General features: G+C 24.7%; 1 protein-coding gene across 2 annotated transcripts; it reads right to left on the reverse strand.

The window, feature by feature from the left end:
• Positions 1-1077: 1077 nt before the first annotated feature.
• LOC145830049 (uncharacterized) lies at positions 1078-13812 on the reverse strand. Of its 2 annotated transcripts, none has more exons than XM_082937942.1 (4): positions 13707-13812; positions 7344-7518; positions 1777-1940; positions 1078-1372 (listed from the first exon to the last, which is right to left on the reverse strand). In XM_082937942.1, the coding sequence occupies exons 1-4, from the start codon at positions 13764-13766 to the stop codon at positions 1310-1312; spliced, it is 462 nt and encodes a 153-aa protein (XP_082794068.1). In that variant the 5' UTR covers positions 13767-13812; the 3' UTR covers positions 1078-1309. The 2 variants fall into 2 exon arrangements, with proteins under 2 accessions (XP_082794068.1, XP_082794067.1); XM_082937941.1 differs by lacking the exon at positions 13707-13812 and adding an exon at positions 9426-9574.
• Positions 13813-14691: the final 879 nt, after the last annotated feature.

Consider the following 14691-nt stretch of genomic DNA (forward strand, 5'->3'; position numbering starts at 1 on the left):
CAAACTCTTTAAACAAGTTTCAAAATATCACAAATGAAGACTTTTTAATTATAGAAAAATATTTAAACTATACCAATTATACTTAGTACTTTCTCTTCCAAATGGACCCACTACCTAATTTACAAATCATAGTTTATAGGATCATAGTTTTGAGGAATTACAACAAAACTCAGTCGTTCATAAATGGCTAAAGCATTAGCTACAATTAGAATAAGAACTTGGAATTTATTTAATTAATATGTTCAAATAAAATGACCTATGTAACCAACTTAAGCTAAGTTTAAAAAATTAAAATTATTAAGTTTTTCTTACATGATTAGCTTTTACTTGAAAAACTATTTAACTTGAAACTTATCAAATTATACGATATTTTTTTTAAATCAATGCTGACCAAAAAATTTTTACACATCAATACAAAATGAATTAACAGGTTTTATTTTACAATAACACTACCAATTTCTTTTAAGACTATTTTAAAACTGCATAACAAACTTCTATAGTTGGTATGTATACTTAAAAGAATTAAAAACGTCGACCGAAAAAAAAAGCTTTTTGTAGCACATACGTCTTTTAACATGCAACAGAGGTAATGCAGACGTTTTTGTGACGTTAAAAGCTTTTGTTTATAAAATACGGTTTTAACCTTTGGCGTGGTATAGCGACTTTTGGCCGAAATGGTTTTGGTTACTAAGCGTACCCGGTAGCATGTACAATGTACAAGCTACTGCATTCGCTACAAAAGTTTGTACCTTAGTGTATCTTATAAACATAGATATTTTAAAACATTATTGAAAATAAAAACCATAACATAAAAAATTGTAATGCAGTTTTATAATAACTTTAATGATATAAACTTATGTATAGTAGTTAAATTATACTTGTAATAAAATTTTATGATCAGCAAAAATTTTAGTGTTGTATAACAGTTTTTTCTGAATTAAATAATTATTTTTACAGTACAACTGAATGCTAAAAGGAAGTAGAATGAAAATACAACCAAGTAAACTATTTTTACTCAGTGTATTTAAAATTATGTTGCAATTTATCTAACTATCAAATAAATTAAATAGATGATTATTGTAAACTTAGTTGAACAAAATTAAAATGACTAGTTATTACAAGTGATTAAATTGTCTAAGCAAACTCTAAAAACAATTTTTAAAATATCTTAAGTGAAGACTTTTTAATTATAGAAAAATATCTAAATTATACGAATTATACTTAGTACTTTCTCTTCCAAGTGGACCCCCTACCCCTTGTTCTTCCCAATCCAGGAGCACCAGGTTTGCCGAAACCTTCCAGGAAATCCTCAAAAACATGTAGAAATTGAGCCCCAGCCACAAAATGTCACGGATCGTTTTGCAATATTTCCCTGTTGTGGTACAAAATACTTGTTTGGAAATAATAAAACATGTTTAAGCTTCTATAATTACAATAAAGATTTAATTAAATAAACTTTTATCATATATATTTATATATTGTTTATTGAATGATAAAAAAAGCGCTCAAAAAGTTTGGTCTAAGGACCTGGTGTACAAAGAAAGCTTCCGGTTCTCGAAACCAAAAGTTTAACATTAACTTAATTTTTGTTATTGTTCTTACCATGAAGTATTTTAGTATTTCATAACAAGGCACAAAATTCTGAAAGTCTATTATAAATTGTTCTACCATATAAACATAATTAACAAACTACTGCCTAGCAATCAAAATTAAGACTACGAAAATAAACTACTATGAAACTGGTAATTGACTCATTTAAATATTTTACAAACAAACTCTGATAAAGAAGAAAATCTGCCCGATGTATGCGATTATGGTTGAATTGACGAGAAGTTTTACATAATTGTCATGTACAAACTCATTTATAAGATTTCCTTTTCCCTCGTGATACTTGTACATACTAAAGAATAGGGCAGTAAATATTGATAGTGTTGATTTTGCTGTAAAATTTTGAGATTTTGAGATTGTAACACATTATTTACTAAAACTAAAATTTACAATTTCATATTAATAAAAATAATCTCAATTGTTAGAAAATGCTTTTTTTTTTGGATAAATTACAACAATTAAGGGCATAGGGAGCGTCCAAAACTTTTTTTCACAAATATTAATATTGGCTCTTATTATAAAGCTTAAAGTTTATTACTAAACGATACATTTTATAGAACAAAATATTTTGACTAATTTTTGATATATAATTAGTTTTGTAAAAAAAATCCGACACAACTGGAAACTAACATTTTAAGCTAATTTTCTCGGAATTTTGAAAAATTTATCTCCTCCTTTATTTTGACAGCAATTTAATTCAAAATTCGATATACTTTTTTATATTAAAAACAACTTGTAGAAAGCAGATTTTTGAAAAAAAAAATCGAAAAATATGACCAAAATAAAAAAAAAATATCTTTTTTTTGTTATTTTTTGATATAAAATATTTGTTTTACAAAAACTTAAAAATCTGTTTACTACGAATTGTTTAAATTTACCAAGGATAATTTTGAAAACTTTCTAAAATAAACGCTCAAAAACTGAAGGAGGAGATATAATTTTAGTGAGATAGTCTATTTTTGCCCTCTTAGTTCCGCCTCTTAAAAAGAACCTATTGAACGGTTTAACTTTGATCGCTTATATCTTATAAGTTACTTTCAATTTTTTCAAGTGTTAAAAAGTAACAAGTAGCTTATCTAGTTATGATAAAAAAAGACAAAATAAAAATAAAAGCCTATCCTCCTATGCCTTGAAATGTTAAAGATAATTTAAGGGCATAGGGGAATCCAACATTTTTTTTTCACTAAATATAACATATGATCTTATATAAAAGCTTGAAGTACAATCTACAAGCCAGTTTTTATAGAATTAAAAAAATTTATTTAACTTTTGAACTATTGCAGTTTTTAAAAAAAATATCCGCTACAAACGTATGGACCGCAAAATTTTTAAGTTCAATTTTCTTGGAAATTTAAAAATCACTAAAAATATATCTTCTCCTTCATATTTGAGCTAGATCACTAAACTTTCAGGAAACGTTTCTTTTATAGTTTATAAGACTTTGAATGTTGGAATTTTAAAAATATTGAAAAATAAAAATTTTAGATAAATAAAATAAAAAAATAGGTAGTTTTTTTTAATAAAAATTTTATTTTTTTAAATTAAATAAATTTCTGAATTCAATCTTTTAAAAATTTAATAATAAACTTTCTGTGAAAATTTAAAGAAGATTGGTTGAAAAATGAAGGAGATAGATTTTTAGTGAAATGGTCTTTTTTGCGTTCTTAGTTTGAGCCTTCCATAAGGAACCTATTGAGGTCACTCGCTCATATCTCAAAATTTTTTTTGAACTTTCTCAAGCGGTTAAAAATGTCTGTTGGCTCAGATTAAACTCTATAAAATAAGACCAACTTGTAAAAATCAAGGTGGACCCCCCCTCCCCCTATGCCAGGGGTCGGCAAACTGCGGCCCGCGGGCCAATTGCGGCCCGCGAGCACGTTATTTTTTTGAATGGAATGCGGCCCGCGAAAGAAAAATTTGTGGCCCGCGAGCATGTAAAAGTGGCCCGCTGAGCAAAAATATATTTCAAGTAAAGTTTTTTTCGGTAATTCGATTTAATTTGTTTAGTTTGGTTTTAAGTCTCTGTATAACATTTAAAAATAATTAGAATTAGTTACTACTTTAATTTAAAAATGTGAAAAAGACAGATTAGCATTCTATCAGAATATTTTTCTGAGATTCATGATAACTTCTATTTTACAACAGCAAGTTATTATCTGAAAAAAGAGTGCTTGAATTTAATAAGTTAGTTATATTATACATATTTATCAAATAAACTAAATGCAAATGTTTCCCATTTTGTACAAAAGTAATGCACAGTAATTAACTAAAGTGTCATTTATTTATAGCTTAGATATTCTTTTCAATATTTTTTATACCTAAGTTTCTTTTATATATTTTTTATTTGTAAATGTTATGTTTTAGTGTATAGTAATAAGAAAAAAAGATTTATTTAAGTTTTGTTTTGACACATTTTAATTTTTTAGAAGTTTTCTTTGCACTTGAACTAATTTATATGCACACCAACTTAAAAAAATGCTCATATTTTAAACAACTTTTTATAATATACTTTAGTTAGTTTAAGTTTAGTTTATGCATAATTTTCTAAGTTTGTTTTTTCTACATGTAATATCTAAATTTGTACTACTTTACAGACACAATTAAAACAGTATATATGACATAAACTAATATAGTTTTTGTTAGGTATACATTTTCATTTTTCAAACATTGATTTTGTCAAACTAAGTTAACTTTTATGTTTTGCATATCAATACACACATTTGCTGTTATTTGGAGCTACCCATTTAATATAAACTAGACTTAGGGATAGTTTATAAACATTGACACACACTCAGACTATCACTATTTGAAGACTTCAAATCTCAGGCCAACTAAGTCATTTTATAAGTTTTTGGCTAGAATTGTTTTTTGTATACAAAAATATCAGGAATGTTTTTGTTAATTCAGGCTGGCTTTTTTGCTTAAAATAGTGGCAAATTAAACTTATGATGTAAGTTTTGCTCAACCCAAAGTGTTAGTTTCAGTTATAATATATGTTATAATATATCAAGTTCAAGCTTTGAACTTGAAAATTTATGCTTAAAAACTTTGGAAAAAAACTTGAATTTTGAGAATTTTTGAAAAAGCCTGGAGTTTCAAACAATTTTTACATGTAAAATAGTGAAATTTTGAATTGACACAAAAAATTTAGCAAATAAACATTTCTTTATTAAAAAATATACTAAAGTAGCTTAACAGTGTTTTTTAATATTGATATACTTAATAAGACACTTTTTAAACTTTAATTAAACTTTATACTAAAAATAAAAGAAGGAATTGTACTTCTAAAAACTTTTGGTGCATTGCACTTTTACTTGTAAAATTTCACCGATTGTTGTGCTTCGTGTTTGAACTAAACCAAGAAATTATGCTAAAGTGTCAAAGTTAAAAAAACAACTCTAATGAAAATTCTCAGATAAGCAATAGTTTTTCTATCAGTGCTCTCATCTTAATATATTGATTAAAGTCATAATTTGATTTATGCGACTTTATAACCTTAATGCATTTCCTAAATAGGACTTTTTGTTGTCATTGAAGAAATAAACAAAAGTTTCTCATTACTGCCAAGAAAAGTTCTTTAAAAAAGTTATCAATTATAAACTGTATTAATCAATAATAAATTTTGCTACTTTATAACTTGCCTTAACAATTTTTTTCTGATAATTCTGTAGTTACTGAAGATAATCATGTGCTTTGTTGGAATGGAACTGACTTTGGTGATTTGTTTTTTATCGTTTCTCGCAATAACTCCTAACTAACGTTTTTTTTTTTTGTTCTCGTCTTTTATTTTACAACTAATATTTTTAAATTCTTATTGCAGATAATGAATTGCTGTAATGCTTAATAAAAAAGAGGTTTTTCTCTTCGCTAATGACTCAATTAAGTTTTATACTTTTGTTAAAAATATTTAAGAAAGTTAATTGTCCATTCCAGCTGACTTATATTTTTTTGGCAAGTAATTTGTTTACTGTTAATAAGTTTTGTTATTTCTTTATGTTGTGAACTTTGTTTTAACCGGGTTGATACACAAACAGGCTATTTTAAAAGCTTGAAAACTCAGATGTGTGTGAAACTTTTATTTCAAATACTTTAAATAAATCTTAGAATTCCCAGAATAGTTTTTATGACTGTAGTGTAGTTTACTAATTGTAGTTTTTTCTTGTTTTTTTACACTTTGTGTACTTTTTAATGATGATGATATTTTTTACTAGGTACTTAAGCTTGATTTACAACGATTTACTAGCTTTTTAAACTTTTAATGAACTTAGGCTGGTTTGATACAACTCAGACATTTTTGCTTTTTAAGTGACAACCATGTAAAAGACTAGTTACTAATAAGATATTTTATTTAAGTATTCGAGAATTAATTATGTTAAAGAATTTGTTCTAGCTTTCTATAATACAAACAGGTATTAATTTTATTAAATTAACTAATTACTAAATTTTTTAATGAATGTAAACTATTTAACACGCAAAAACTTTTTTTTGAAGTTAATATTCTTAGAAATATGAAAAAAGGGGTTGATAATATAACAAATATATAAAAGTAACTAATAAATTGTCTTTCAAGTTTGGTTTTTATAGAGAGTTAAATTGTATGTAAAATTACAAAAGTATTATTTAACTTAGTAAGTGCTTATGAAAGTACATAGTTTATAAACACTTAAATATATTAGTCAATGTAAATTTTATTCTAATTTTATTTAATTTAATTTAAATAGCCATTCTATGTATAGCTAAAAGTTATTTGAAATGATAAGGTGAATAAAAGTAAAACTTTTCTCTAGTGTGAATAAAACTAAAACCAAAAGATTATTCAAATGTCACTAAAACTAAAACTGCGGCCCGCGAAGACTTTGAAAACTTGAAATTTGGCCCGCGATCACCAACTGCCTGCCGACCCCTGCCCTATGCCCTTACAACTTAACCACAAATTTCTTGTGGTTACAACTTATTTGCGATGTTTACCAAGTACTTTTAATAATAAATACATTAAAATAGATAGAAAAAAAAGATAATTCTATATTTTGTAGAAATAGATGCAAGATTGTACTTTTTTTTCAATCACTATATTCTATTAACTTTTGAGTCAGAAAACTATAGCTTATAATTTTGGAATCAAGCAACATTTAGTTATATAGCTAAAAAACAGCAAAATGTTAAAAAAGAACAGTTAAGAAGAAGTGTTTTTCCATAAAAGTCTCATGTATGCTTAAATTTTGTTAAAATATAACAAGAAAACTTCAAATAACGTATCCAACTAAAAAAATTATACTTGTATTTATTTTTATTTTAACATTTAATATGAAGCTAAGTGACAGACAAGTAAATAACATACTTATATTTTTTAAGCTTAAAATACTCACAAAACAAAAAAGAAATTTAAATTAGAGCTTGCAGTAAAAATATACTTGTTCAAAAAGTATAATTAAAATCTGTAAATAATTTAAAACTAGTAAACTTATCAATGAAAACCTTACATATGTAGAGAAATATAGCCAATTGTATTTTATAATCTATTGATATCTATATAGATAATTAATTATTTAAAATAAACTAAAACGTAATAAACAAAAGGCTTCTTCAACATTTAAAAACATGATTTAAAACGAAACCTCGAATTTTTTGCACCTTTTGTTTTAGTGGCAAATAGTTTCAGCTTAAATTTTAGTCAATTTTAAAAGTTAAGCTGAAACTAACATCCTATTTAACTAAAACACATAAAATAAACAAACCAGAAACTTTGTACTTGAGTATTTTGCCGCTGGTGGTCACGGGAGGTCCGTCGTGGGTGGGGGCGGGAAGGACGTACACAAAAGCAACTAACAAAAAGTAACCAATCAGGAACTTCCAAACTTGCAAGTCTGTTACCGATGACACCACTTCCTCACAAAAGTCCTCCAATTCAAACTGTTAAAACAATATTTTGCCATAAATGGTTATGGTGTTTTCATAGGTATTTTAATAGAAATATTAGCTTTAAAAGTCTTTTGTCATTATTAAGTGCAAACGGGGGTTAAAACACTTCTTTTGAAATTTAGCTTTGTTTTTTATATAACTAATTATTACTTGTTACTTATTACCACTTATTAAAGTTCCAATTAACTTTTGAAATATTAGCAATCAAAGTTAGGGCATTCAATATGTTTTTTATGGGAGGCTCAAACTAAAAGGTCAAAATAGACTGTTTGACTAAAATCTATCTCCTCCTTCAGTTTTTGAGCAATTGTTTTAAAAATTTCTCAGAAGTAGTCTTTAATGAATTTTGAACAACATGTCGGAAACATATTTTTTTATTTGTGTGAACAAAAATTGTTTTATAAAAAGTAAAAAATATTTATTTTTTGTTTGTTGGTCATAACTTTTTTAATGAGTTTTTTCAAAAATCTGCTTACATATTGAGTTTTTTGTAATATTGAAAAGTACACTTCCTGAAACTTTAATTAAATTGCTTTTAAAATGAAGGAGAAGATAGATTTTTAATAAATTTTTCAAAATTCCAAGAAAATCTGCGTAGCAATTCTTGAATCCTCGTATTTTCTACAAAACTGGTTATTTTAAAAAGATTGTTCAATGTTTTATTCTATAACAAGTATCTTATAGTACTTATTATATAGTATATACTGTAAGCTTTGAAATATAAGCCAATGTTAATTTTTGTAAAACAAAAAACGTTAGATCTCCATATGCCCTTAAACTGAACAATATTTCTTAGACATGTGTATATGTCAAAGGCCATAGGATGGATCCACCATGTTTAAGTCAATTTTAATTAGTTAAGTTTCATCAAAACATTCAGACAGTTTTCACTGCTTATGTAAACTTTGAGCAAATTTTGAAATATTGTGATCTTTGCTTGCAAGTCTAATAGGTTTTATATGGAAAGGAAAGCAATGTTAGTTAACTAAAAAATTATTTTTTTTTTTTAAACTATCTACTTTGAGTGTTTACATTGAGTTTATTAGTATTATTTTTTTAATTTTAGAACAATACTATAATTTCTTTTACTTCTTTTATTCAAATTTCAATATTTGAAAAATCTTAAACTACTTTGTAAATGTTTGAAAACTTTATATCTCTAACTTAAAAAGAAAGATATCCATTATGGAATTCTTAACTTCTTGTGCTAATAAGCAATAAAAAACGTTATAAGTTTGTAAAAAAAACTTTCTATGATACTGACTAAAAAATCAATTAAAATGTTTATACTCTATGACTTGAGAAAGTGATTTGTATGTAGTACATACTAAAAAATTTCATTAAAAAGCTAATACAAAAAAAACTTAAACCCCAATTATGTTTTGAATCATGCTACAACTTTTATCTGATGTCTTGAAATTAAAAGACTTAAAACAAGATAAGACTGAAGAAACAGAAAAATAAATCATAAAGTTTATAACACTTTATGTAACTATTTTAAGTTTTAAATTATTATTCTTTAATCTACTTTAATTAAATTTCTTATTACTTCCAAAGTTTTAACTGTTCCTAAAAATTGCAAACAGTTTTTTATATGTATTGAACTAATTATTAAATAAACAAACAAGCTACAATAACATATACAAGTATGCTTTTATGAAAGCACCAAATGTTATTTAACAAAAAGTTGTTATAATTTAACAAGAAAAAATAGTTATACAATGAAACATCTGTCATGAAAAACCACAGACATACACTAGCTTCAATAGCCTAGTTTAAAAACAAACAATAAATCATATATAAAACCATTTTATAATAACAATCACAGACATACATTACAACCACACTTGATTTTTTCCAACTTTTTTGCAAACATTAAACTCATTCACACAACTAACTTTGTTATACTGACTTTTCAAGTCAACAGTGACGTATATGAGAGTTATGAATATGACAGGAAGCGCTGTCATTGTCAGGAAACATCCAATCGACCCTCCAAATTCCTGCCTGAACTATTTTTTCTTGTCTACCATTTCATTTATTATAATAAAGCTAAAAATTATCATAAAAAAATTTTAATTTCTAATTAATTAAATTTTGTAAAACGTTTTATCTCTACCATTTCTAAAAAACAAAAACTATTATGTTTAACTAAGACAAAGTTTTAATTTTACTTAATTCAAAAATCTAATAATTTTATTGGTGGGCTATGGAAGATTGACATTAATTTTTTCCAAAATTAACACTGGTCCTTATATGAAAGCTAAAATTATTTACTATAAGACACTTTTTACAGAAGTTAACAAAAAGCTTTTGATATATAGTCATTTGAAAAATATCTCTCACACAAATATGGAGGACAAACTTTTCATTAATGAACTTTTACAATTTTTTTAAAAATTAACTAAAAATCTATCTTATTGGTTATTTATTAATAATTTAATCCCAAACTTTCTGGATATTTTTGGTGTAATCAGGGTTTGTGTGCAAATTTTTTTTCATTTAGCCTGACATTTTTCAAAATAAAGAAAATCCCCTTTAGAAGTCATTTTAGGTATTGGGGTCTTGATTAGTACTATTATAATCTCCAACTTCAACCAGCTTTACCTCAAAAACATTTTGAGCTTTAAAAATCTGCAAAAAGCAACTCATAGCTTAGTTACAACTCAATAAAATGAGAGTAGCTTGTGAAAAAGGTGAGTTAAATTTTCATTTTTTAATTCTATTAAATTTTCTTTCAACAGAATTTTCTATACATATCAAAGAAAACTTCATGAAATTTTGAGGTAGTTATCTCAAAAAACGTAGGAGAAGATAGATTTTTAGTGAAATAGCCTATTTTTGCTGTTTTAGTTTGCGCCTCCCATAAGGAACCTATTGTTGCCTCCAACTTTGACCGGCTATATCTCAAAAGTTATTTTGAATTTTTAAAATCTGTAAAAAGCATCTTGTAGCTTAATAAATATTTTATAAAATAAGATCAAATTTCGAAAAAAATGTATTTTACCTATTCCCTTAACATAACAAATTCAGTGATAAGTTTTAAAAAAAGTGTTATATCTATCTATTACTAGTGAAAAATTATAATAAATATTACTAAACACAACTGTTCAATTTAATTATGCACTAAGTAAAAACATTATAACCAGAAGAATTATCATAAAACAAGTGCTTGTTGTGTTTTATTAACATTTTAAATAAAACACTTACACAAGTATTAAAATAAGTAAAAATGTTTAATATAGTTTTTTGACTAATACTTAAAATTCATACATAATTTTAAATCCTAAACTCTAAATAAATACAGTGATTGTTGATGTCATATCAGATTTGAAAAGCTTACACTTAAATTAAAAAAAAACCTTTAATATTCTGTTCTTGTAAAGAAAAATGAATTGTACCTAAAATGTGTACTCCCACAAAACTTAGTACTTATATCTTAAAGTTTTAGTGTTGTGAATATCTCTAATAACTTTAAACAGACAGTAAAATGTATGAATTAACTGCTAAGAGTTTCAATCTAAAAAGTATTTGGTATAAAGCTCTGAAAAACTTAGCTAATGTAAACGAATTCAAACAAACAGCTAAGTTGTTGAACTCAACTGTAATGGTGAAACTGTATTTTTTTATGAATTTTCATAATTATGACGTATAACCTACTCAAAACAAAATAATGAAGATTCTTAAAAAATCTTAGAAATTCAACAAAAGGTTATAAGCATTTATTTTTACAAATACCGACTGATTTTGTCTTTAATAACTTTAAAAATAAATTCACATCTCAATTTGATCTCAAAAGATTTATCAATTTTTTAATCAAAAGTTTTCAAGCATTTGAATTGATAAAAACTGAGAATCTCAAAATTTGCTCAAATTCACATCTCAGAGCACTCAAATTTAAATAAAAAACTGATTTAGCCTGATGTTTTTCAACTTTTTTCAAAAAAATTATTTAGCCTGACATGCACAAACCCTGTGTAGTTTATGATAGAAAAAATTCTATTGTAATGATTGATATAACTTTTATATCCAAAATAAAAAATAATCTTTTTATTATAAGAAATACACTCAAAATTATAATACCCTAGTAAAGTATTACTTATAAAATTTTGAGGAACAATTGCTTTAAATCTGTAGAATAAAAAAATTTTATTATCTAAAAAGAATTGTTTGCCTTTTTACCATAGTCAATCCAACAGGAACCTATTGAAATATTTAATTTTAAACCCTCATATCTCAAAAACTAACATCAATTTAACAAAACCATAAAAAGCAACTGCGTGCTATATTAAAATATCTAAAATAATATTATTATGTGAAAAAAGTGCCTTGTCCCCTCTGTTTTAAACTTTATAAGAAGTTACTGATACTTTTCATTACCATTTTTGTATTAATGAATAATATTCCATTCTGTATTTCATTGTAAAGTTGTAAGACTTTAGAGTTTTCAATGTAAAAAATATGTATATACAATTTCTTTTTGAAAAAAGCTAAAAAATAGTATTTAAATTTTAATAAACAAAAAGTATCGAATAAAGTAAAGCATTTCATTAAACAAAAACTAATTTTTCATTTTTATAGCACTACTCAGCAGCTTAAGGCCAAAGCTAGAATTTTAAGGTGTTTAAATGAGAATTAAGAACAATTATTGATAAATGCTTTATATATTAATTTTACACATGGTTGCCATTGGTTTTTAAGAAAATTTCTTGCAAGCTTTTAAATATACAAGTTTTCTTGTATTGTTTGAGTAAAAAAAAAATATAAGGTAAAAACAAATTAGTCAAACAGAACTGTAATACTAATTTAATTTTGTTTTTAAAAATTAAAATTCTATTACACATACATTTTTCATTGTATGAAAAAATTTATTTTTTATTTTACGTAAATGTTGTTACTATTAATGCAAAAACTGTTTTAAATTTTAGGTTTTTATTTAAAATTTATGTTTTCTTTTCAATAACTATCACATTCCAGTTATTTTTGTTGTAATTTAAAAATTTAGCCAAAGTTTTAAGTTAAATGGCCACCCTGTATAATATAATATATACCAATTTTTAAAGAAAAAACTACTTTTTGAATTATAGTCAGTTTCAAATTCTAACAAATAAAAAAAATTATTGATAGACTATATTCTAAGAATTCATAAATTCTACTAAAAATCTATATTCTCCTACATTCATTCACCTATATAAATAAAATTTAAACTTATTTATTTAATAGCAGTAAAAACACTTTGACAAACCAATTTTTTAATAAATTTATTAATAAAAAATACATAAAAACAAAAAGCAATTTTAATCTTTATAACTAAATACTCCTTACAGAAAAACTATGAAGCATTTTAAATATTAGACAGTGAAAGTTTATTAACAATTACTCATGAAATACAGGAGAAAAAAAATTATAGTTGTTTTTTTGGTTTTGTAAGTTTGTGCTTATTCAATGTTAACATAATAATTTTTTTATCTTTGGTAGCTTACATTTCAAAAATAGCTTTGAGTTTTAAAATATGCTATTTGCTTAGGTTACTAATGTAAAACATATAACTAAATTTTAAGAAAAACAACTTTTACTTGGTTTATAAAATTTGTAAGCTTTCTTTAAAACTTAAAAATTCAATTTATATTAGATTGAAACTCATTTTTTATTCAACTTTTATGTTTAAAGATATGATAAGTATGCAAAAGAAATTATATAAAATAAAAAAAATATTGGTATAAATGGTGACAAATTAGAAAAAGGGTACATTTAAAATTTGTAGCTTTAAGATAAAACTAAGTCTAAATTTATTAAAATTCAACTTTTGTCCACTGCTTTATAGTATAATTAGATATAATTACAAAAACAAAACCACTTTTTTAAGTGCAAATACTAATAACTAAATAGGGCTTAATAAAGTAATTAGCTTTTTTACAATAGAAAATCATCAGTATAACTCTTCCCTCTACAATGATTTTTTTTTTGAAGGTCCACTAAGTAATTTTTATTACATGTAATTTTACCTTCTTCTTTAACAATATACATTAAACTAACAAAAGTAAAAACTATCTAACTTAATTGTTGAAAAAATATCTTAAAAATATAATTTGGAAAATACTCAAAAGGTTAAAATCTAAAAAAAAACACAAAGTGTGGGAAAACACAAAGCTAAAATCCTAAAGCAAGTATTTTCTAACCTTGTAACAAAATGATATGAAAAATTTAATCCTATTATGTTTCCCTAATTGTAGGCTCATAATCAGCTGTTGCAAATTGAGAAATAAACCAATACCTACTAGAACTGTTAAATTCTAAAAAATACTTAAAAATTAACAAAGTAACTAAATACTAATAGTAAAAAAAAATTTAATTTGGTAATACAATTTAGTAACATGATAGTTGAGAATATAGGAAATAAAATCTAATTACATGTTTACTTTTACAGATAAATTTTAATATAAACATCAAGGATCTATAACTATTATACAGTAAAATAATAAATAAAAATAATTAATTAATAATTTTAACACTAATGATATTAACAACAACAAATTTCCTTCTATTTTAAAATATATTTTTAGTATTGTCTAAATTTTAGTTTCAATTTTGTAACAACTAAATTTGAAATTGTTTTTTTTTAGTTAACAACTAACTGATTTTTTAATGCAAACAATTTCTCAAGTTATTTAATTAGTCAATCATTTTAAAAAATTGAAAAGTTTTTGAAAAAAAAAGATCAATGAATAACAATATTGAAAATAAAATTACTTTTGTATGCTGCAAATCATTAGCATTTCATTGGAATGAGCAAGACTTGTTTGCATTCAAATGCATATTAGGTTGCTTAGCATAAAAGTTCAAAATTAACTGTTCATGTGAAAGAGTAGGGGAGGGCAACGTTTTTCACTCAACGAGCCGGATCCGAAAAAATAAGTCTTTTGCGAGCCGGGGCATCTTAAATTACTTATTTACCGGATCCAGTATATGGATCTAGCCAAATAATGACTTTTTAGATCCGAATCCGACTAAATACTAATTTAAAATCGAGATTTAGATCCGGGCGGATTCTAGTTTTAATAAAAGTTTTGGATCCGGCCGGAATCTAATTTTATAAATACAGTTAATTACTTTTGTGAATCCTTTAAATTAATAAAACTTTTTAAAGTCTGACAGCTTAAGATG

This window comes from Thalia democratica, chromosome 2 (genome assembly GCF_965202585.1).
Source record: "Thalia democratica chromosome 2, ktThaDemo2.hap1.1, whole genome shotgun sequence".
Taxonomy (NCBI): domain Eukaryota; kingdom Metazoa; phylum Chordata; class Thaliacea; order Salpida; family Salpidae; genus Thalia; species Thalia democratica.